Consider the following 24,885-nt stretch of genomic DNA (forward strand, 5'->3'; position numbering starts at 1 on the left):
TACAAGTCCCTATGAATGAACGGTTACTATAGAAACGATAAAGTATTTAAAGAAATAAATAAATAAAAGCATGTTAATATAAACCGATCATTTGAATTACAGATGACGCTACTGACCAATCAGATTTGAGCATTTAAAAAGCACTGTGGTATAAGGGTTTATAATAGAGATGATGTAAAATTGTGCCGATGAACATATTTCAAGACCAAACCAAAAACAACACGTTAAAACAGTGATTACTTGAGGGAATAGCGGCCTGTCGTCTTTCGACTTCTTAATGCAGTCGGCGACGAGTCTCTTCATAGCTTTGGGGCAGCTCTTATACAGCTTGCTCAGGTCTGGAGACAAGTAACCTCTTCCTACCATGAAGATGATCTACAAAAGAGATTATTATAATTATTCCACCGTGCAATACACAATGCCTGCAACAGAAAATCAGCATTCTTTACCAAATATACAAACCCAATTAGATGTTTGAACTGAAAATTGCAAGACTAGGACTATGTAGCTTGTCTAAAGAAATGCGTGAGGGAGGCTCCTCTGCCACAAATTGCCAAGGAGAGCTGGATCCCCAGTGCCCACTAATGTTTGAGGCTAAATTTAGTGTCTGGGCTCTGTGTAAGTTATACTCCACCAACTTGGAGTCACTGCTGATGAACCTCAACAGCATCAGAACTATATGAAGAACTACAGGGCTACATTCAGTTACGACTTACATTGTGTTTGTGCTACACTGGTACACAAATTATCCATAGCAGCTAGCAAGTGTTTCTCTATATCTTGAGTAGTAAAAAATGTACTTTAAGACCATCTGTTACCATACTTTTGCTCACCTTTGCTGTAATCAAAGTTGCCAATGTTCTAAGTTGGACACATCTAGATGTAAATATGAGCTGAAATTTTGATCTATACTTTCATGATTTCAAACCCAAATGTCTTCAATGTCTAGCGAAAACAAAGGAATTGGCCTTGTTGTTCCAATACTTTTGGAGAGAACTGTATATACACACAGATGGGGACAAATTATAGGAGAACAACAACGTAAACTTTGTTAGTAAGGTGTTTACCCGCCACAAAAATCACTCAAACAACATCAATGCACTGCAGCATAGATTCTATCATTCTCTGGAAAAGTACTGGAGGAATGAACACGATTCCTCCGGAAGATATTCTTTAAGTTGGTGTTTTGATGATTGCGGTAGAGTGCGCTGTCTAAAATGTTGCTCCAAAATCATTTAGTGTTTAATTAGGGGGATCTGGTGACTGGAAAGGCCATAGCATGTGATTTATATTACGGTCATCCTCATCAAGTCATTCAATGAGCCGTGGATGGGGGCAGAGTCATCCTGGAAGAGACCACTCCCAACAGGATAGAAATGCTTCATCGTAGGATAAAAGTCATCAGTCAGAAGAATTTTGTACTTGTTTGCGGCGATGTCTCTCTCTAAATAAACTAAAATGTACCCAACCCATGACAGTAAAATGGCACATATACATAACAGAGCCACCATTTTGTCCTCTAATTTGTCCCCCATCTATATGCATCATAATTTCCCTTTGCCATTTTTAATTTAGGCACAAGTGGGATTGTTGTTTTTTTCTTTTTAACAAAAAATGTATTCGCTGTGATTTGTGTAGTTACCTGGTCTCTGTTCGCAACCATAGAATACGGGAGCTCCCCGGTCATCAGCTCATAAAGCACAATACCGTAGGCGTAGACGTCTGACTGGAAACTGTAGGGATTACTGTCCTGCATCCTGATCACCTCAGGAGCCTGGAGCACAGAAATGGCTTTTGCTTAGGTTACATTGTTATTAGTGCATAGAAGCATGTTCCATTTCCCTGTTCTGTTGGGCAAGTACAATGAGGTCAAATCAAACAACGTGACAGTCAAAAATATTTCGGTTTTTTCGTCCTACCATCCAAAGAATGGATCCTGAAGGCTGCTCTACTTGCTGCGAGCCGCTCCACCTCGTCTTCACCGTGGCCAAACCAAAGTCTCCGATCTTCACCGTTAAGCCTTCATGGAGAAAGATGTCTAGAGATGTGATTTAAGGGGTGAGATAACTCACAGGATGCCATGTGACAAACAATCCTGGCGACGACATGCCCCTGGCTGCTGCTGTTTGACTGCTGATCTTTGACCTGTGACCAACCGGTATACTGACTGCAATCGTTGGTTAGAATATTTGAATCCTAAAACTATTAACATACACTCATAGGAACAATTTTTCACAGCCTTCTAAGCTCATATTTACCAAGGGTGCTAATATTAGTGAAGGGCATTGTATACAAAGACTCAAGCATGTATTTATGAAAAGGATTTTGCATGAAATAGACATCGATTACTGGTTAGATACTTTCAACTAAGTAAAGGAATGGGTGTAAATGTAAACTTTTTGCCAACCTATTCCTTTACTTATATTCCTTTATTGTAGTTTGGCAAGATATTCGTTTGTAAACAAAAGAAATGCTTGGCATGCTAGTCATAAATGTTTAAAACACAGGCTATACAGTAAGTGTTATCTTTCTTTCTCCTAGTCTTTCTCCATTTCATACGAGTTTATTAAAGGATACTGTTTGACTTCATGTCCCGGTGGATTATGTTCTTTGCATGCAAATAGCTAGGAGGAATATAAAAAAAAAAAAAGTAAAATAAGCTGACAACCACGAGATACAACACAACACACCACACTGACAACCATTATTTGTTATCCGCATTGCAGGAGAACTATCCTTTTCTCTCAAGCGTGAAAAAATGCCTCCATGTTTACATATAAAACACCCCTATATTGAGTGAACTCTTACCCCTTTTCTAAAAACAGACACATTCACTTGTTGATGGGGTGGAAAAAGTCCAAACTTAATCTGCTATGGAAAACACAAATGCTGCAGACTGTTTGAAAATGACTCTCCACCTCATTAAGCACGGCACTCAACTCCCCGACTCTCTGCTCAACACAATGCAATGAATATTCAAGCCTAACCTTAGTATTATATTACTGTATTACTAGAATACCATGTCTAGTGATGCATCATATAAGATCACTACGTGTAGATTTCTCGACAGTAGAGCTGTTGGTTATTGCGGCTCTAAAGCTCTCCTCGTTAACTCACTCCATGCCTTGAGCGGTCTGTCTGGCGATATCGATCAGCTGGAACAGCTGCAGTTTGGTGTCCTGGACGTGCAGGTGTTTATAAAGGCTGCTTCCTTCACACCACTGAGTCACGATGGCCAGGTTATCTTTGGTCATGTAGCCCATAAATAGCAAGATATTGACATGTCGAGTCTTTCTGTAGTGGTTAGATCAGAGACATAGAAGATGGCAGGTCAGGTCAGAACTAAAGGCTTTATTCCAGAGACGTGCTTTGAGCAAAAGAAGCACATGCAATAGTCAGGTGCTAAGAGTGGCTAGCATTAAATGAACGGTGACATAATAAGCATGAATAACAGTGGTGACATTCTTTTGTTTTAGCATAGGGGATGAGTTTACATTACCATTTTCCAGACATACAGTCCCCTCTGAAACTACTGGAACAGTAAGGCCAATTCAATTTTTTGTGCTGTACGCCAAAGGCATTTGGGTTTGAGATCAAAAGATGGATATGAGACGAGAGTTTAGGATTTCAGCTTTTATTTCCTGGTATTTACATCCAGATGTGTTAAACAACGTAAAACATAGAACCGTTTGTATCAGACCACCAGATTTTTAGGCAAGCAAAAGTATAGGAACAGATCAGTCGAAGGAAATTAAAGTAAATAACACTCAACTGATACCTTCACCCCGCTACCGATGGTTGTTTTGGGGTTTTTCTTCACAGCTCTCAATGTTTGTCAGCAGTTGTTGTTGTTTTCCTTGGCCGACCCATTCGGTGTCTGTTTCTCAGCACACCAGTCCTTTCTTTCTTTTTCAGGACATTCCGAATCGTTATATTGGTTATGCCCAATGTTTCTGCAATGCCTCAGATTGATTTTTCCCTCTTTTCTCAGCTTCAAAATGGCTTGCTTTTCTCCCATAGACGGCTCTCTGATCTTCATGTTGGCTTAACCTTTTTAATAACAAATGCAGTCTTCAGGTGAAACTGAAGGCTAAAACCAAGAGTATATGTTCGGAGGTATTTATCGTTCAAACAATCAATCTAACAGGACACACCTGGGTACCAAGAAATACCGGTCAGTCACATGTTCCAATATTTTTGCTCACCTCAAAACTGGGTGATCTGATACAAAATGGGTACAAATGTACAAAATATCTCCCCATACTGTACATCTCACCTCAGAACCGCCACCTCATTGCGAAAGGCCTGAAACTGCTCTGGCGTCGGATCTTTGACCTTTAAAATCTTCACCGCAACATCACCTAAATGGAGGTGCACAGAGTAAGTCCAGCTTGTCATGAGTAGTACAGAGCAACAAAACACTGTTACATGCAAGTTGTCTTTGTACATCTAAACAAGTATAAAAATTTTTTTTAAAAAAGTTATATTTTTCAAACATTCAAATATAAACCAGCGACAAGACCAGAAATGATTGAACAATGGGTGGGCCTGGGTAAACTAGAGGGCTAGAGTCTGACAAGAAAAATCAAAAGAACTTAAATGTTTGCAGAAAGTGGCCAACAAGTTGAAAAGCTATTACTCGAGGTTTGTTCTTGCGCTAGGTTGGTAACCCTGCTCATGGTCTAATTCACTTCAGTTCAGAACACATTGTGCTATTTCACAAATGCCAGTTGTTTACTGTAGTGCACACACACACACACACACACACACACACACACACACACACACACGTTGTCACTTGCTACAGAAGATAAGAACAAAACATTTCAGGAACTTTGCCAATCTCTAGGCTTAAAGGGTCATGTCGTTCCAAACCCATAAGACTTTTGTTCATCTTCGGAACACAAACGAAAACATTTCATTTGAGATTCCAGACCCTCCATTTACAGTCCAAGTAACCAAAACTTTCAAGCTCCAAAACGTTCATAAAGGCATCGTAAAAGTAACTACATTACTCCCGATTTTATGAAGCAATACGAATGCTTTGCATGTGCAAAAAAAAAAAAAAAAACTAAAATTAAGTCTCAATTCACAAAATATCTTCACTTCCGCATAGATCTCTGACGCACAGTGCAGCTCCAGGGTCCCGTTGTATCGCGAGAGCGGAGAGGTTTCATTAAAATGTCTTCATTTGCGTTCTGAAGAAGGACGAAAGTCTTATGGGACATGAGGGCGAGTAATTGATGACAAAAACTTTCATTTGGGGGTGAACTATATCCCTTTAACATGAACACAACAAATGGTCTGTCACAGGCTGATCAACTCAAATGGAAAAAAAATAAAATAAAAAAAGAAGTTTTATTCAAACGTTACGCTTCCTACGGGCAATGTAGTCTATGCAGGCTTAGGCTTGAATTGCAAGGGAATATCTATGCAATGAAATTAGGACGTAATATTGTTTCAGAAGAAGCAAACGTGTCATTACTTGTTCCAAGTAAGCATTCTTTTAAATCTATGAGGAGAACCGTTATAACGGTCTGTCAGATTAGTCTTTGATTGTGGGGACATTTTATTCCAGTTAAAAATGACTGTTTTAGCATTGCAACATGCATTCCCCAACAAACTGCAGTTCAGATCTGTAACTCCTGGATGAGTCCGATCTCCACTCTGACCGCGTGTTCCTGTGTTAAAAGAAACTGAAACGCGTTTCATGTTGTTATATTCTCTAAATACAGTGTACGAGTGGCAGGGGAAAAGGCACTGGATGGCGTCCGTTTCAGAGAATGGTAAACTGTTTATTGAACTAGCCTGCTACATGGTAGCACGTTGCACAGAAAGGTCACCGGTTGCTGAGTAATATCACTCAAAGCGCCTTCTTAAGAACAAGACCACAGTGTAACCCCTAGCTCCAAGAGAGGTTTTTTTGGGGTGGGGCAGTGATATAAATAGGGGATATCAATGCAACTGTGTGTCCTGAGTTTTGGGATTTTATCATAATGTAAGTGCATTGGGGCCAATTTCCCCAAATAACGATACCCGACTGTGGCAGTGCTATGAAGTCACATTACGCGAAAGAGAGTCAATCGCTGGTGTTCATCACTAATGATGACAAACCCAAACAAGTCTTCTTGTGAACAAATTGAAATGGATTTGCTCAGGTTTATTGATAACTCGTAAAAACAGGAAATAGCAAACAGCATATCAATTTGTTCACTTCCCCAAAGACAGGTTTGGTTTAATATTATTTGCTTGAGTTCTAGAACAGCCAGAATACATATACAACAGAACTGTTGAGTGGTTGTTTAACAGTTAAGGCTCTGGGTTACTGACCACGGGGTTCAAGGGGTTCAAGCCCCAACACCACCAAGCTGCCACTGTTGGGCCCTTAACCATATCTGCTCCAGGGATGCCGTATCATGGATAGCTGAGATATGCGAAAAAAAGAATTTCACTGGGCTGTAATATATATATGACAAATAAAGGCTTCTTCTTCTATAATACAGTAAGTGGTGGCTCAGGGGTTCAGAACCAACCATCAGGGCCCTTGAGCAAACCCTTTAAACGTCTCTCCTCCAGGGGTGTCGTATCACGGCTGACCCTCTAACCCAAACTTTCGAACAAGCTGAAAAGAAAAGGTCTCTGAACGGCACTTAGGAATATCATAGAAATGCATACCAGCACTAAGCAAAAAGAGGTGGTTCGACAGCAGTACAGTCACAAAAATAAAGGTGTATGAAAAACCAGACCACAATCTGAAAAAACAAACACATAATGCACAGACTAGACAAGAATAGATACCAGGTGCATGCTTAAATTCTTCCCATCAGCTCTTATCTGATGCCCATATACGCTAACCGGTTAGTGCATAACTTTGGCTTTGTGCACTCACTCTTATCGGACACTCCATCTTAAAACACTGAGCACAGGTACTGAGCAGGTGTATGGAACCCCTCGGTGGAGGAAGAGAGGGGATATATCGTATCTCAAACATGCACTAATCTCACTAGCAGCATGAGGTCCTTGCAGCCTATACGCAGATTTCTAGATATCATGCAGCCAATGCACCATGCATTCTTTATGCAACCTTGCTTGTTGAATAAACCATGGCATCTGAAGGGGAGGAGTAACTCTTCAGTCTGTATAAAACTTGGTGCAATTTCCACTGAAACTTTGCAATGCACTTGCCCTTGCCCAACACACCAGAAGTCTCCTGTCCATTGTTTGCTTAGGTAGAGACTAACATCAATCATGTACAACTTTTCCTTTAATCCCAAGCACCATGTTAAATACCTATAATACTCACCATGCCATTTCCCTTTGAAAACCGTCCCAAATGACCCGGACCCAATACAGGAGTGCAGAACCACCTCGCTGGCATCAATCTCCCAGTAGTAGCAGGAGTCTCGCTTCTCCCTGGGCCGCTGAGGGGGAAGGAATTACACTTTATGAAGACAATTTTCAATATGGACTATTAAATTTTTTAAAAATAAAATCAAAGCAAAGCAAAGAAGCACCTTCTCTTTTACCCTAATCGAGAAATGCAGATTGTATTAATATGCAAATTAGAAATATTACAATACGTGCACACACAAAAAAAAAAAAAAAAAAAATCACCAAATTATTTTGAGATTATACTGTGAAATCACTGTAAAATAAACAGAAATGTATTACAAATCAAATTTGTTGATGGGAGATTTCACCCAAAAATGCTGCCAAAGAAGAAATAATTGTACAACGAGGAAAATGTTTTAGCAAATGAATACCGAAAACCAGTTAGCAAAATTTCAACTAGGACCATGCCTTTATGTTTCCAGTCTATCCGTGTGACAAAAATACATTTTATTTCCAAATATGTACATCGCCACAAAATTGTAACATCATATTTAATTTAAGAGCAATAAAATTCACGACAGTGTATTAAAATGCTCGGCATATCTGCAAGCCGAACACTGCATCGCAGATTTAAATAAAAGTGCATAACTTGTACATTAGAATATAATGAATAAAAATAAAGTAACGTTTGAGTAACTAGTCAAATGGATCGAGACAGACTAGCATGCAGTTATAAAAATAAAAAATTTAAATTAAAAAAGAGATTTAAAAACACGTGATGAAACTTACTATTCTGTTTTTGTCCTGAGTATTAGATGAAGCCTTTTCTCTATGAACAGGGCCTGGAGTTTTGGCCTGAGACCACCCTGTGGGACTGAGATTAGGATGTCTTCCTGTGTGGGAAGGACATAAAAATGAGACAAAACTGACATGAAAATGCCTTTTTAAGTCTTACTGAAATATCTTTATAAACATTCTCACCTGAGTCCTGACTTTTTGAGGCATCCTGTTGGGAAAGGAGGAAGACAAAAGGGTGTTTAGTTGTGAATTGGTATCAAAATGTAATGCATTTCAAATGGCTCAAAAGTGGAATGTGGAAAGTCCAGGTCTCGGTCACAATTCATATAGAAATGATCATACTTTCCAGACAATGCTTCACTCAGGAATATAAGACACTCCCTGCAAACTTCTGTCTTCTTAGGAAAAAAATGTATTGCTTTAGCATCCACAAAAGGAGTCTATTTAGAGCCCACTAGCATCGTGTAGTTTACTGTTTGCCCTGTTAGTGCTGCCGTAATTTGGCTCTTCAGTCGAAGCCCAGGCTACAGTCCTGATCTCAAAAGAACATGGGAAGAAAATCTCTCCATCTATATACTGCTTTCGAAACAGGTTGATTTTTTTTTTTTTTTTTTAAAAAGATCATGTTCGGCATCAAAATTCTATTACTTGTGATATAAACATGTGCAAATTATAGTTACAGTTCAAGCCTGTAGCGCTCAGAATCTAATTTTAAAAAATGTCAGAATTTGACCTTGTGAAGTGTTTCCCATGACGCTACTCATTTAGTCTCGGATATATTTTTAATGCCAAAACTGACTCACAGGGAATAGGGAATACTTATGGTCTGGCCACCCAACTGCAGTTAATTAAATCTAACACAATAAAGAGATTTATACAGAACCTTTAATAACATTTAGTAAAAGGTCTGCACTTATATAGCACTTTTTTGTATTTTTTTTTGTTTTTTTAAACCTTAGCGGTTCTACAAAGCGCTTTACACTGGTTCTCACTCATCCATTCACACACCCAAATGGTAGCAGAGCTGCCATGCAAGGCGCTAGCATGATTTCCATGAGATCAACATTACTGTTCCCACTCAAGATGGACATAGAGCTCCCACACCTCCTAAATCCAAGTTTAACACTGGTACACCACTAAACCATGCTTGTGCCTATATATACACATAAATAAAGCCCTCATGCGAGTACAGGAGCAAAACAAAGAAAAAGGCGAACTCCCGTGAAGTCGGGTTTGGACTCCTCACCTCAGATGAAGCCCCGCCTCCAGGCAGGCTGCTGCTGACCATGTGGACGTTCGGTGTGGACGTGGAGCGCTGTTTCTGGGAGAGAGAACCACTGGAGGGTGGCAAAGGCGCAATGTAGTTAAAGGCATGAGGTGTAGAGTGTCTGTGATAAGCGCTAAAAAAAAATAAACAAATAACATGGGATTTTCAGACTTCATTCAAATACAACAACTAGATGTAGAAATATTTCCTAAAAATAATGCCGCAACATCACTGTAAACACAGGTGTATGTTTGTTGTTGATCCAACTTCTAGAAGACTACACAGGCATCTGTGCCAGGTTTGAGATGTTTAGTAGTGTTGAGACAACTACAAACATGAGCCTCGAAGCACTGTGGTGGAAAATCATAACAATGACCAAGTATTTAATGTGGCTTCGTGAAGTGGGATTCCTGATCTAAAGACCTGATTAGATCCCTCTGATTTCTGCTAATGCATTCGTACTGAAGCTAATGCAGTGGCTTGATGCCTTTAATAATGGCTCAGGCCAGTTTGGTAGACAGATTCCTGTAAAATCCTGCATTTCAATGCTGCTTAGTTGTTGTTGTTTAAGTATTAGTTTGGCCAAAAACTAACTTTACCCAGTGTTTGGTATCCAGTGTTTGGTTCGTTAGGTTTATGAACAACGTGACTAAAGGAAGTCTCTCACACCAAGCTTTTCTGTACATACACGTCCAAATCTCCCTATTCTTCACCTCAACTGATGATGGTCAAGTACATAAAAATCATCCATCCATTTCACATACCGTGTATCCTATGCAGAGAGCCTGGAACCTATCCTCAGGGCACAAAGAGGTTGACACCTTGGGTGGGGCACTGACCCAACGCAGAGCACAACCGCACACACTTCAGAAAATTTGGAAATGCCAATCAGCCTACAACGCATGTCTTTGGACTGGGGAAGGAAAGCATGGGGAGAATACGCAACTCCATGCACACAGGGCAGAGGCGGGATTCAAACCTCCAACCTCAGGAGGCACCGGAGGTGCGAGGCAAAAGTGCTAGCAACTAAGCCACCGTGCCCCCTACATAAAATCATTTTTAAATAAATGTAGTGGTCATTTTTAACTTGTTATTTTTACTGGTTAGCTACATTAAGCTTTTAGCTCCAATGCAAAACTACAGAAGCAAATGTAAAACAGACACTCAACCTATCTGGTTGACTGGTCCTGCCATCTACAAACCAACTTCACCAATGGCATTGTACACCAATAGAGTACAAGCATCTTAAACATTTTTTACTAAAAAGTTCAAAAACTGCATCGCTTTTTTGTGTGTCTTCACTGTATTACTTTGCCTTCTTGGTTGCACATTATCTATACGTCAGTCTCGATAAAAGCTTTTAAGCTTCTGCCGAATGACTACATCGAAATATAAATGATGGACCTCTTTCAACTGTTACTGTATCTCCAGCCCAACACTAATGTAATAAAGCCATATCTTGATTCCAACATCATCATTAAGAGAAGGTATATGTGCAATGGTCCAGTCTCCTTATAGGCATGACATGGTAGCAGCAGTCCCTAATTTAAACTAGAGACCAGTTTGGAGAATTTTAGCCACGGTTGCCCAATCATTCCAGGAGGGACATTTTGCTGTGTTACTCATTAGCATTCATTTTGCAGGAACTCTGCCTGTTGTGTCTCACATTATTTCCATATCCAAAGCCACATGACCACTTATTCTAGGGGAATTCAGCTTCAGTAAGCTTTTGTATAAACTTCCTCAAATGGGCTTCAGGATATGAGACTATAACATTGGGTGGAATGCAAAAGTAGACTTTAAACAGTTTTGTTTCGTTTTTTTGTTGTTGTTTTTTTGGGAGGGCAGGGGCTAAACTAACTAAAAATGCTTCAGTCAGAAACTGTAAAGGAATTATAACAAATGTTCAAGACTATTAGACAAAAAAGAGCACTGACCTGGCAGGAAGTCGGGATAAAGAGTCTCGCATCCTCCGAGATGAGAGAGGTGGTAGTGACGGCGTTCCACTTTCTCCAGGTGTGGGAAACAAACTGGGAGAGGAAGAGGAGCAGGAAATTAGTGTGTGCCATTTAATACGTTGGCACATCTGGAACTGGCAAAGCAGCATTGGCTTAATATCAACAGATAAACACTTGGTCTTGGTTTAAAGTAGAAATAGGTTAGTAAAATTTACACTTTTTCAACCAGCTAAGACATTTTTGGGGTCTTCAGGTTGGCACTGGAGCTACATGCTAATTTACCTGAAGCCTACAACGCACAGTTAGCTTTATGTAAACTGCATGTCATCACACACTCGCGTCAAATCATGCCGGGTTGTACAGTATCTCAAATAGTCTCAATTGAGTGGATTCTGAGACTGTACGACTGCAAGGGACAAAAATGACATCACGGAGCTGAAAACAGTAGTGGCAGCCATCTTGAACCCGGAATCACTTTCTTCCTCAGCACACAGTTTGGTGTCACTCCGTACGAACATCAGACCAAACAAAACTTGAACTTCAGAAGTGTTTCAGACAACAATATAGATCCAGGTTTTGTATATTCTTCATTTGCAGTGTATTCTGAGGTGTGTGTAATGATTTAGTGGTGATCAAACTCTCCCTTATGACTGCATTTCTGATTTCGTATTATAAATGTTCCTATTGGAATGTTGGGGGGGAACCCATTACAATCCATTAGAAAAAAATTAATAAAATCAGTGAGAGTTTCCATCATGTAATGGATCTTAATGGTTTCCATCAGATTCCTGTAGATTTCCATTAGAAATTTTCTGGTTACTAGTAATCTAAGAACAGAGCTTAACAGAGCCTCCTTTAATGGGTGGATAATTACCATTAAGATAAAATGACCAATTTCACTGCTATTCATTTGGCTAGGAGGGCCACAAAACTGCTGGCCTTCAACAGAATTTCCTCAAACATCTCTATTTGCAGCATGCAAACAATAAAACAAGGCACTTGCTCTTAAAAATTAAAGATGAGTATAGGAGAACTAGAAATTACAGGAGAGAGTTCAGTGGTGTAATCATCTAAAGAATAGTCCTTTGTGCCAGGCCTTGCCCTATCTTCACGGATATGTATCTCCAAAGAATGATGAGTACAGCCGACACTGTATGCAAAACTCCGTGTGCATTGGTGACGAGGAACACCAAACTACTGCGAGTCAAGTGCAATGGGTGCATTTACTTTCTTTTCCAATATTTCTTCTAAAGAAGTTTAATACTGCACAGCAATCAGTTTACACATCCTTTATTCACATCTGTTTTAGTGAAATCATAAAATTTGGAAAAGGCACATATGAAAACATAGTAATATAAAAGTATAATACAACCCCAATTCCAAAAAAGTTGGGATGTTGTGTAAAATGTAAATAAATCTGGATAGAAGTATATATTTCTCTAAAACCTGTATATACCTTTCAGCATTGATGGTTAATTTCCTGATGTACAAGCTGTCCATTCTATAGTCACTAATGCACCCCATACCATCAGAGATGTAGGCTTTTGAACTGAGCGCCGATATAAAGCCGGATGGTCCCTCTCCTCTTTAGTTTAGAGGACGCGGCGTCCATGATTTCCAAAAAGAATTTCAAATTTCGATTCGTCTGTCCACAGAACTGTTTTCCACTTTGCCTCAGTCCATTTTAAATGAGCTTTGGCCCAGAGAAGACTGCAGTGTTTCTAGATCATGTTCACACATGGCTTCTTTGCATGATAGAGCTTTAACCAGGATTTGTGGATGGCACGGTGAACTGTGTTCACAGACACTGAGTTCTGGAGGTGTTTCTGAGCCCACGCAGTGATCTCCATTACAGAATCAAGCCCGTTTTTAATGCAGTGCCGCCTGAGGGCCCGAAGATCACGGGCATGCAGTATTGATTTACACTCTTGTCAGTTGTGCAGAGAGATTTTTCCAGATTCTCTTGATGAATCTTTTGATTATATTATGTACTGGAGATGATGAGAGATTCATAGTCTTCACAATTTTACGTTGAGGAACATTATTCTGAAATTGTTCCACAAATTGTAGGTGCAGTTTTTCACAGATTGGTGAACATCTGCCCATCTTTACTTCTGAAAGACTCTGCCTCTCGAAGATAATCTTTTTAAACCCAATCATGTTGCCAATTAACCTCCAGCTGTTTCTTTTTAGTAACACTTACTTTTCCAGCCTTTTGTTGCCTGCGTCCCAACTTTTTTGAGACATGTTCCGGCCATCAAATTCAAAATTACCTTTTTTTTTTTTTTTTTTTCTTCCCTTAAAATGGCATGTTTCCTCAGTTTAAACATTTGATATGTTTTCTGTGTTCTATTGTGAATAACATACGGGTTTATGAGATTTGGAAATCATTACATTCTGTTTTTAATTACATTTTACACCACGTCCCAACTTTTTTGGAATTGGAGTTGTAAATAAAACTGACTTTGTCTTATACAACTTTGGCAGAGCTGTAAGCCCTATTCAAACAGCATTTGTTTTTCATACTGATGTCTGTAATTAAATATTTATCTTCATCGCATCTGGACAGCAATAAACGGACATGGGGTGAGCAAGTTTCCAAGAGCTTTTTCTGCCCCTCATAACATGGCTGTTTTTGTTATTGTTTTTGTAGCATGTGAATATAAAGTGAGTTTTTATACCAGCTGAAACAGAGACATCTGCTTTAAAACTACAGAGGATGAATGGCCTCACTTAAAATTTCATTAAAATAAGGCAATGAAATGTTTACCTACATTATTCATCACCCTTGATGAAATATCTCACTGAAATATCCAACTGTTTGTTTATTTAATGCCAATCGTTTTCTCTGGACTCCACAGTCTGCGTGAAAATCTCCTTTAAATCCTCCGTAAAACCGGTGAAGCCTGGATTCTGTGGGCTTCTACGGAAGATTCAAGTACACCGTGTATTAATGGGAGGAACGCTTAAGCTCACTGGACAACAGGCTTTTAGTACGTCATTATGTATACTCATCAGTATACCATTCAGACAGTCTGTCCGAATACTCGATTCTGATTGGCTGGATGGTGTGCAGTCAGACCGTTGAATGCAAAGGTAGTTTCAGTCACGTTTACATGGACAGCAGTAATCTAATCACTGACCTAATTCTGAATAAGACAATATTCTGATTAAGGTGTTTACATGAGTTTCTTTTAGAATATTCCTTTCATGTTCCCGTCTTACACGTTATAGAACACAGATCGATTAACGGCACACGTCATTACGTCCCCACGCACTAAAACTCCGACGTTCCCTCCAGAATTTCATGAATCGACATACAGTTGGTCTTCATTATGGTACCGTATACAGTTTGGGGTGTTTTTTCCATTTTTAATTTAACGAAAGCTTCAATTGCAGTTAATTATTTGTCGTGCTATACGTGCTAATAGACGACTGCTTGAAGCTCGTTATTGTCTGGGTAATTGGTAAATACTTGTAAGTACACTGTAAGCAGAAATTTATGTTTGATCATTGCATTTGCTTTTTATGTATATATAAATCTAGATGTCTAGCTATCAATACATTCTTGTCGACCTAATTTCATGCTCTTATTTATGAGAAGAGTCTGAGAATTAAACAGGAGGCCAGACTAACATATGGAACATATAAATCCGAACACACAAAGATACACACACACACACACACACACACACACACACACACACACACACACACACACACACCCCGTAACAGACACCTGTGCTTCCACATTTTTTTTTTTTTAAAACACCAGCTGTCACTGAGCTGTAATCATCATTACAATAGCCAGTTTAATCAGCTTGCGGGATCAAGACCTTTCTTGTAATTACCTTTACTTTCTTTCTAATTCTGATAAGTTCCTGGTTTAAAAAAAAAAAAATGATAGAAAGTAGTACACAGGCAAAGCAATAGGACATACAGCAACTATAATTCCCAAACATCTATCATTTCACGATTGCTCGTAATGTTCTCTCTTAAACTGCACGTGGAAATGACTAAACACCAGGCGATTACTGCTCAGGTCATCGAAAAACAATCAGCAACTTGCATTGAAACCTGATCAGAGAAGAACAACGATCTCCCAATCTGGATGGCAAAATAATTTAAAAAAAAAAAAAGTATTTACCCCAGCTAAACCTAATCCCGTACTAATAAGGCTTTCTAACCAAACTTACAGGAGCTGTCGAATGTTGCTCCAGTCAACACACATTGTGGGGACTTTGGTGCTGCAGTGCTCGTGGAATTTGTAGCCGCACGTCTGACATCGGAAGCCATGTAAAAGGAACTTCTGGCAAATGTCACAGAAGGCCAGCTTCAGAAACGTCTTTCGTACCTGTAAACGTTGAAAAGAAAAATTCTGGTTTGGTCAGCGGTACTTAAACAGGGTTATTCATTGACACCTAGGGCCTCTGAAACGCAAGATAGCTCACAAAGTTGTGCGTCGTTAGCGGTACGTGATCCAAGACTTCTACCAGCAGCTCTTCCCCGATGAGTGAGGTAGAATCAGTGTTCCAGTCCATACGAGATTTTTTGCTGAAATCAGGAGGAAAACTGGCTTTTTGTACAAGTTTTACTCAGCAAACAGTTCAATAACTACAAATCAGAAAAACAGCATAATAAGAACAATAACATAAGCCCATGTTGACTTTCCACTTCTACACACATGACTATTACACGCCATGCAACTCCTACTTCGCATGAATTAATTTATGAAATACTACAATACCACTTAAAGGAATAGCTCAGTGAAAAACTACACAATCTTCCACACACTAGTAAAAATGTAGTCAGTCAGGCAAGTTTGGTGTCCAAAATGTGCTCGTTAAGACTTGCCCTGTAGGCTAATCTAGAGGACAAATACTTCTAGATCTCGCCTAAAATCTTTCCTGTAAACACGTGTCCACAAACACAGTACAGCTACCTGTAATCTATAACCATGAGCAAAACGTCACAGTGCAACACTGTGTAGGTAGTTAGACTATGAGGGCAGCCATCTTGGCCAACAAGAATCCAAACCTGAAGGCAAGCTTGTACCGTAAATGTGATGATGATAACGTAGTCCCACTTTGTAAAAACAGGCTTCCACTGCTAGATTTAAAGCTTGAGGATTTGAAGCCAACTCACGTAGAAAGATGCACATGGCATTGCATTTCATAACGTGTACTGCGCATGTTTCTCCACTGCACAGATCGATCTGACGATAGCACATGGCAAGTTAATACACTTATACATCAGGGAATCGCAATAACTAACGCAAAATCAAGCAAACGGTTCAATATGATCGCAGATTTGGGCCAAGACGTGCGTGTTACGTCGTTACGACACGCATTCAGTCGAAGCCCTCTTTGATGCACGCGTGTTGAACATGAGTACAGCTAAAAGAGCTCATTTACCAACAAACATCACTGTCAAAGACCGTGCTAAACAATTTCGTGCAATTGTAATTTCGCCAATTCAAGTAGTTTTCCCAGAAAAAAAAAAGCAAAAGGATCTTGGTCGGTTGCATTGCAAATTTTGAAAAAAGCCTCAGCAAAATCACGCGTTTTTGAATTGTAATGACACTAACGGGGTATTTAAGACACTAGTACGTGTTCTGGGACACAGAGGATGTAAATATTTGCTGGCTTTATTATCTAGTACTGAATACTAGTTAAAAGAAGTTAAAACCTCTTGACTTGTATGCAGTCGAGGGCATATGGCACGTTCCTCGGAGTAGATTACACGGAGTAGATTACTGACCGATGGCACAGAGTTACTATGCTAAGTAAGCATGCTAGATGGTTGATGTTAACTAGTTAGCTAAAACATAAGCAGGGGAGACTCTGCTCCGATCTCTCAGCATTCGACTTGTGGAGAGCCTACAGTGTAACTCTACAGCTCTGAAACCAATGGCAACAAGCTGGTTAGTTTTCAAGCTAATTGTGGATAACCGGGCTTCTTTCCAAGTTTGGAGCATGAGGACTGCTGCCAATTCAAACCCAACATATCTGATTGTGAATACCAAATTACAGAATCTCAAGAACATCATGTTTTAAGAGTTTCCCACCCCACCCTTGACTCATTAATTGAAAGAATGATATTATTAAACATACGCACTACCGCTTTTTTAATGAGACTGCAATGCTAAAAAAAAGTGAAAGATTTTAATCCTCATTAACCTTGTAGCTCCAGTACAAAAATTAAAGAAAGCAAATTTTGGACACCAAATTTGTCTTGGCTGACCAACTACATTTGGGTTAGCCGGAAAAGGGTGTGAATTTTTCCTCAGACCTATTCCTCTAAACAAATACGTTTAATTGAGGAATAATAAACAGTGACCAAGTTTATTGTCAAAATGTACAGGACTTTCAGCTGTTTGCAGTGAACATATCAAACAAAAGCAATTTAAATCGTTCAACACAACGTATACTTCAAGTGGTTTCCCCAAATTCAACTGAAAATGGAACTTATAAGCACTTCTCCAGTTTCAAAATTATTCACCCCCCTGAATAGAATCCCTCACAACAGCACAAATATGCAAAAGAGGTGTTGTCTCGAGCACACCTCATGCAACTAATCAAGGGCTTTATTAGTTGCACCAGGTGTGCAAGAAATACAGGAACTGGCTAGTGGTAGAAAATGGATGAAATACCTGGACGGGGTAGAAAAAGGAAGCTATCAACGGCTGCAAAAATATTCACGAGAAGGCAGGTTGTGAAAAACCCTCGAGTGACTGCAAAAGAACACTTGGTGACTTGGTGGTTTCAGTGACACTGAGGTTTTAGTGAGCACAGTATGGTGCGTACTAAACACAGAAGGTTTCCATGCCAGAACTCCAAGACGTTCACCACTACTGACCCAAAAGAACCAGAAAGTCGGCTCAAAATCATATAAATAAGCCACAGAAGTTTTGGGATTGTGTGGAGTGATGAAACAAAACTGGAACTTTTCAGCATGATGGATGAGCGGTATGTCTGGAGGAAGAAGAATGAAGAAAGAACACGGCCCACAGTCAAGCATGGTGGTGGCTCGGTGATGCTCTGGGGCTGCTTTGCATCCTCTAGCACTGGAAACCTGCAGCGTGTGGAAGGCGAGATGGATTCATTGAAGTATCAGGAAATCCTAGGAGAAAACGTCATGCCGTCTGTGAGGAAGCTGAAGCTTGGCGTCATTGGACCTTCCATCAGGACAATGATCCCAAGCATACCTCAAATACCACCAAGGCTTGGTTGCAGAAGAAGTCCTGGAAGATTCTACAGGGCCATCACAGTCTCTGATGAGATTTGAAGAAGGCGGTTGCAGCACACAAACCCAAGAATATTACTGAACTAGAGGCCATTGCTCATGAGGAGCGGGCTAAGATTCCTCAGGAACGCTGCCAGAAGCTGGTGTCTGGCTCTGCACCTCGTATGCAGCAGATCATAACAGCAATAGGGTGCTCTACTAAGTACTAAAGATGCTTGCCATGAAGATGTTGAATAATTTTGAGACTGGAGAAGTCATTATAAGTTGCATTTTCAGTTGAATTTGGGGAAACCACTTGAAGCATTCGTTGTGTAAACTTTTATTATAAACCTGATTTGCAATGGGGGTTGAATAATATTGATTGCAACTGTATATTATGATGATATTATATGACAATAGGTCCAAATGTTATACGTTAAAACTGGATGAAATGTCTAGAGTTTACCTTCTAGGTTGTTCTGGATGGAGTCTGAACACAGCACAGCACTCAGGCTGGAGTCCTCGAACTTTAAGGGCCTTGATGAGGCAGCTGTGCAGGGTCATGCCTGGTCGTACATTCACCTGAAGAAATCCAAAGCACACCAAGTCAGCTACCTTATCAGACAAGCCAGGCCTAGACGACAGAACTAAACTAGAAAATTTATTTGGATGAAGAATATATGAATACATGAAATTTAAGAAACTCCAGAATTATTACAACACTATTGTAAAATGCTAATGGTTTTAGTTTCCATGCGTCAGGTAGGTTACATTCCAACTAACCACAGTGCGCTGCTGATTTGGCAGATAAACACGTATCGTGTTAGCTTTGGAGGGGTTTGTGATTTTCTCATCATCCGATGAGCGTCTGCGATAAGGAAAGCTTTTGGTTATAGTAGGAGACATGCTGGAATCTTCAAACACTGAGTCTCTGAATCCAAACCCATTACTCAGGGTCTTCCAGGTCCCTTGGATATGCTCCATCAGGCTGGACGGCGATAATCTCAACAATCTACACCAAGACAAGACAAGCAAGACTTACAAAATCAGCAGTATAGACATAATACATTCCAGTGCTAACCTGAAATTTGTCAAAATTTAAATACATTTTTTTTAAAAACATTGAGAATTAAAGCAAAACTTGATCATGAAATTTAATGGCCTTGAGCACAAAACGGCCACTAACTAACAAGAATTTACCACAATACCTAAAAGATCATGTCAGGTGGGTTTTTATTGTCATTCCTCTACGATAATTTTTTCCAGGACCATGGTGCAGCACATAATGCAGTGGCAGGATACCCAGGACTACATAACGTGTAAATACACAACAATGAGAGACAAGGGCAAACGAACAATAAATGAACAGGACATTAATAAATACTCAGGAAAGTACATACTAGCCACAAAAGAGGACAATACTGGGTAGAAGAAACCAAACAATTGTGTGTAAACTGTAGATTCTACCCCATCATGCAACTGGTTAGAGAGAAAGAAAAGAAAAAAAAGGGAGAAAAAAAAAAAAAAAGAGAGAATGTAGAAAACAAATGAAATCTTATCAACCTGATAAGTACAGCCCAGTGCACTGCATAGAGCTGTTATTAAAAAAAAATTAAAAGAATAAAAACTAATATTTACACAATAATATTGCAGCATCAGTTTTAAAGCAATCTACACAAAAACCACAACACAAGCGAAACAGTTTTGTGGTTTGTCACCTTCTCTCAGCGTTTATATCTTAGCTACAGTATGTGCACATAGTCTTACTTCCTCGCAGTCAATTTGAAAATGTGCCAAAGTGTGCGAGTGCTTAATCATCAAGTGCCTGGACTAGAAATGTTGGTAGGCAGATTGTTATTACATGAGGTTCATTAAAACAGCATGGCTGCATCTGATAAGATGCCTTTTCAACCATGTTCAAATCACTGCTTAGGGGGCATGTAAACGTTCTCATCAACATTTCACACATTCATGGTTTTGCTTCCTCAGGCAGGATGTCAACACCTCGAACTCACCTCCTACCTGAGCAGGCATATAAAAATTCCACCCGTGTAAAATCCTACTCACGATCTCATACGTTACGAAATTCTGTTTAAATTTGCAAAGTTATACTTCCTATTTCCTCATTATGACGCTCCTGTCATTCTGTGTACCGTGTCTTTACCACCACTGTTCGGTGTATTTTTATTATTATTGGGTTACTATAGATAAGGGGTATAAAACAATATCACTCACAATCTGTATTGATACTTGTAACAACATATTTATATCTGTATCTGTAAATGGGTGTGGCCTAAACCAAAAGATGTTTTTTGTAAAAAAAAAAAAATTAAATAAATAAAAATGAATGAATAAATAAATAAATAAATAAATAAATAAATAAAAACCCTACCCCTACCGTACCCCTGGAAACATTTATGGAAAAAAAGAAGAAAGAAAAAACAGAGGTAGCAATGCCAGCATGGTGTGTGAATTCTGGCTTGAATTATGCCCATAATTAGCCTCAACTAAAGATATGAATAGTAGCATAACTTAAAACATCACAATCCAGACTAAATTCTTCCTAAGGACCACCGTGCATACAGTACATGTTAATGAACATGACCTTTACTTGAGCTTCATATCAGACAGTTTGTTCATTCATCCATTTTCCATACCGCGTATCCTACACAGGAGGAGCCTGAAGCCTATCCCAGGGAGCTTGGGACACAAGGCGGGGGACACCCTGGACGTGGGGCCAGCCCATCGCATTGGCAAAATCGCACACACATGCAGACACTAGACAATTTGGAAACGCAACATACGTCTTTGGACTTTGGGAGGAAGCCGGAGTACCCGGAGGAAACCCCTGAAGAGCGGGTAGAACCCCATAACTCCATGCGCACAAGGCGGAGGTGGGATTCGAACCCCCAACCACAAGGGTGCAATGCAAACGTGCTAGCCACTAAGCCACCTTGCCCCCCTCCCTCCTACAGCTTGTTCACGCCCACATATATATGTATATATTCCTACTATACATGCATCCTTTTCAAAAAGACATCCGAGCTAATACTTCTCACTGAAAACATTGTTGAAACGATTCCAGAAGATGTGCCCCAAGATGTGTTTAAGGCTTTGCATAAGAAGAAAAAGAAAATTCTTAATCAACATATATCAAAAATGTCAGCAGGAAACATGTCTACTCCGATCTGTTGCTGTTCAGCAATTCAAGCCAATATCTGTCTAATACGTGCACTCAATATGGGATCAACTGAAGTCTTGCTTCACATTTTATACGTTTTATTCATTTCTGCACAGGTTTCCTATGACAGAGGACTCGGATCATCTGCAAACACAGAGCCTCAGATCACACATGGCATGGCAACCTCACAAGCTGAATCACACTGCAAGTGAACTCACTCTGTTCATCGCTTATACAGTTGTTTTATCAGTAACGTAAGACACAGTAAGTAGTTCACTTCGAACGAGCAGCTGATTTTGCATTCTCCTCGTCTCGATCAAGCTTGCAGCACTACAGAGGTGCATCTCTTCGGAATTACAAACCCGTTCCGCTGGTCTGTGCACTTTGATGAGCTTTAAGTTAGCATGTGCTTCCACTATGAGTGGGGATTTTAACACTCCTGACCTAATTTAGAAGGTCAATGGTTTAAAAATAACCTGGTGCATTTCTGAACAGAAACTTTTTTTTTGGCCCATCAAAAATCTTCTCACTGCACATCTTGTGCATACAAATTAAAAAGTTACTCAAGCCCCATTGCTCTGCTTCATACTTGGAATTGTATTACAAACTTTTTGCCTGAAAATCACCCAAAACCTGCTTTGAAATCCATAATATTCCTACATTTGACTAAAACACACAAAAAAATCATAATTGGACACCAAATTGAAGCCCGAATGCATTTCATCCTTATCAGGAAATCCAGATTCTATGATAATATAAACTCTGGAGCAAAAATATATTGCAAACAGAAACCAACACACTCAATCTGACCAACACGCCAAATGTTCGTCCCTGGCGAATACAGATAAATCTGTTAAACACAAACTTATCAAGCATAAAGAACGAGCCAACATGATGAACCTCCTCACAGTAGGTTACATAATCTTATTGATAAGAGATGTAAGAATTGCCAGATTTAAAGATTCTCACCATTTTCAATACAGTGTACAGTGGTGCTTGAAAGTTTGTGAACCCTATTTCTATACTCTGCATAAATATGACATAAAACATCATCGGATTTTCACACAAGGCCTAAAAAAAAAAAAAAAAAAAAAAAAAAAAAGACACAGGGAACCCAATTAAACAAATGTGACAAAAATATTATACTTGGTCATTAATTTATTTATTAAGGAAAATGATCCAATATTACACATCTGTGAGTGGCGAAAGTATGTGAATCTCTTGGATTGGCAGTTAGTTTGAAGGTGAAATTAGAGTCAGGTGTTTGGCACCAACGGGATGACAATCAGGTGTGAGTGAGCGCCCAGTTTTATTTAAGGAATAGGGATCTATCAGAGTCTCATCTTCACAACACGTTTGTGGAAGTGTATCATGGCACGAACAAAGGAGATTTCTGAGGACCTCAGTTGTTCATGCTCATCAGGCTGGAAAATGTTCATGATGTTTTAGGTCATATTTATGCAGATATATAGAAAGTTCTAAAGGGGTCACAAACTTTCACCATTTACCATGATTGCTACCCGTTTCCAAACAATGGTAATGCCTTTTATAATGGCACCAGGTGCAATGTGCAGGAAAAAAATTGTTGGGGTTTTTTTGAGGATTTATATACACTAATATAGCGTCCAAATACTTTTGTCTAATAATCCAATGAATAAAATTTTTTAAGCACATTTGTTTATGCTTATGAATACATACTTTTGTGTTCACATTAATAATAATGTGAAAAAGTCGAATATATTATATATATATATATATATATATATATATATATTAAGTATACTTATTTTCCATCCCTGTAGCTACCATAATTGGCTAGGCAGCAAGTCAAATTCTAGCTATATTGAACTGCAAACATATAAAGTTTGAATAATGTTTTCAGGCAAAACAGCATAGTTGTTTTAACCAAAAAATTATCTAACAGTTGAGATAAAATTCTTCCATTTTAACGGAGTAAGATTTTGGCACATGATCTATACTTTCTCAGTACTTTTGTCCACCAATGATCATTTGCAACAACACCAAGTTCACCAGCAATGAAGCAGACCCGGTCAAGAAAACAAAAAAAAACAAACAAAAAAAACAATACATATACATTTGCTTAAAGCAAGCCCTTTTTAGATGCATTCCAGTTAGCTTTTACCACTTCACAGAATTCAAAACAAACAACTGTTTGTGAATGGCTACACTTAGACAGAATGAGCGAGTCAAAGAAATTCTTATCGCGTCCTTTCTTATTGTAAATATTGGAGAAAATGGATGTCTTTTTTTGTTTCTACATGGCACGGTAAACCATAATGTTAAACATTAATTTGTGCTGTATGCAAATCTTAAGAAAGAAATAGCACGCACAATAAGAAAGAAATGCATACACTCAATGTTTGTTTTAACCTGTGCACTGATTAGGGAATTGGGGGGGAAAAAAATTAAGAATGTCTTCAGTCAGCTCCATTCCTCTTATGGATTATCTTCAAACAGGTGACGAGTTAAAGTGCTTCAATGGCACAAAATACGGATTTATATAGTTATGTTGTTTTTAAAGACAAGTTGCGTAACGGTCAAACCTCCACAGACGCTCACAAATTTTGCAACAGGAAAAAACGCAACATTATTTCAAGCCTTAAGGGGTATTTCTTAGAAATGGATGAATCATGAACGAATTGGTTCTTTTTCTGAACGGCTCTTTTAAGGGAGTCAATTAGGCGAATCAATTCTAAAGCACAAATGATTCGATATTTTGGTAACGTTAGGTAGGTATGGGTTTTTGTTTTTCATAAATTATTGCCGTGTCTGACTTGTAGAGCGATGGCTGTCACAGATGCAGTTAAACAGTATGTAATGGAGTATTAGCTAGGCTAGCTGTTATTACACAAATGGAAATTCATTCTTAGCCATGTAAACAGACAAAAAGACAGTATGAAACCCTTGTAGCTTACGCAACCATGTATGGCTGCAGGGATGGCTACAGCAAGTGGAAAAATGTGCAGATCTGTCCAAGGCAAATTAGTCTATTAAACGGTCCCTCTAGGATTTCGTGATTTCGTGTTCACAGGAATTAACGCAAAATCAAGCAACTCCACAATATTCTGAGATTCGTGCCAAGATGTGTCATGTGACGTCATCAC

General features: G+C 39.2%; 1 protein-coding gene across 5 annotated transcripts in view; it reads right to left on the reverse strand.

Annotated features, from left to right (window-relative positions):
• Window positions 1-24,885, reverse strand: part of raf1b (Raf-1 proto-oncogene, serine/threonine kinase b) — a 36,555-nt gene that overhangs the window by 1,960 nt on the left and 9,710 nt on the right. For 3 of the 5 annotated variants that reach the window (XM_053652954.1, XM_053652950.1, XM_053652951.1), the window contains exons 2-16: window positions 19,363-19,591; window positions 19,046-19,161; window positions 15,807-15,909; window positions 15,552-15,709; window positions 11,335-11,427; window positions 9,377-9,530; window positions 8,314-8,338; window positions 8,122-8,225; window positions 7,304-7,421; window positions 4,277-4,361; window positions 3,118-3,294; window positions 2,578-2,624; window positions 1,920-2,038; window positions 1,643-1,774; window positions 241-375 (exon numbers count right to left, since the gene is read on the reverse strand). In XM_053652954.1, the coding sequence (XP_053508929.1) occupies window positions 241-375; window positions 1,643-1,774; window positions 1,920-2,038; window positions 2,578-2,624; window positions 3,118-3,294; window positions 4,277-4,361; window positions 7,304-7,421; window positions 8,122-8,225; window positions 8,314-8,338; window positions 9,377-9,530; window positions 11,335-11,427; window positions 15,552-15,709; window positions 15,807-15,909; window positions 19,046-19,161; window positions 19,363-19,563 (1,767 nt within the window). In that variant the 5' untranslated portion in view covers window positions 19,564-19,591. The other 2 variants (XM_053652953.1, XM_053652955.1) reach the window with 2 other exon arrangements.

Source organism: Ictalurus furcatus, chromosome 21 (genome assembly GCF_023375685.1).
Source record: "Ictalurus furcatus strain D&B chromosome 21, Billie_1.0, whole genome shotgun sequence".
Classification (NCBI taxonomy): Eukaryota; Metazoa; Chordata; class Actinopteri; order Siluriformes; family Ictaluridae; genus Ictalurus; species Ictalurus furcatus.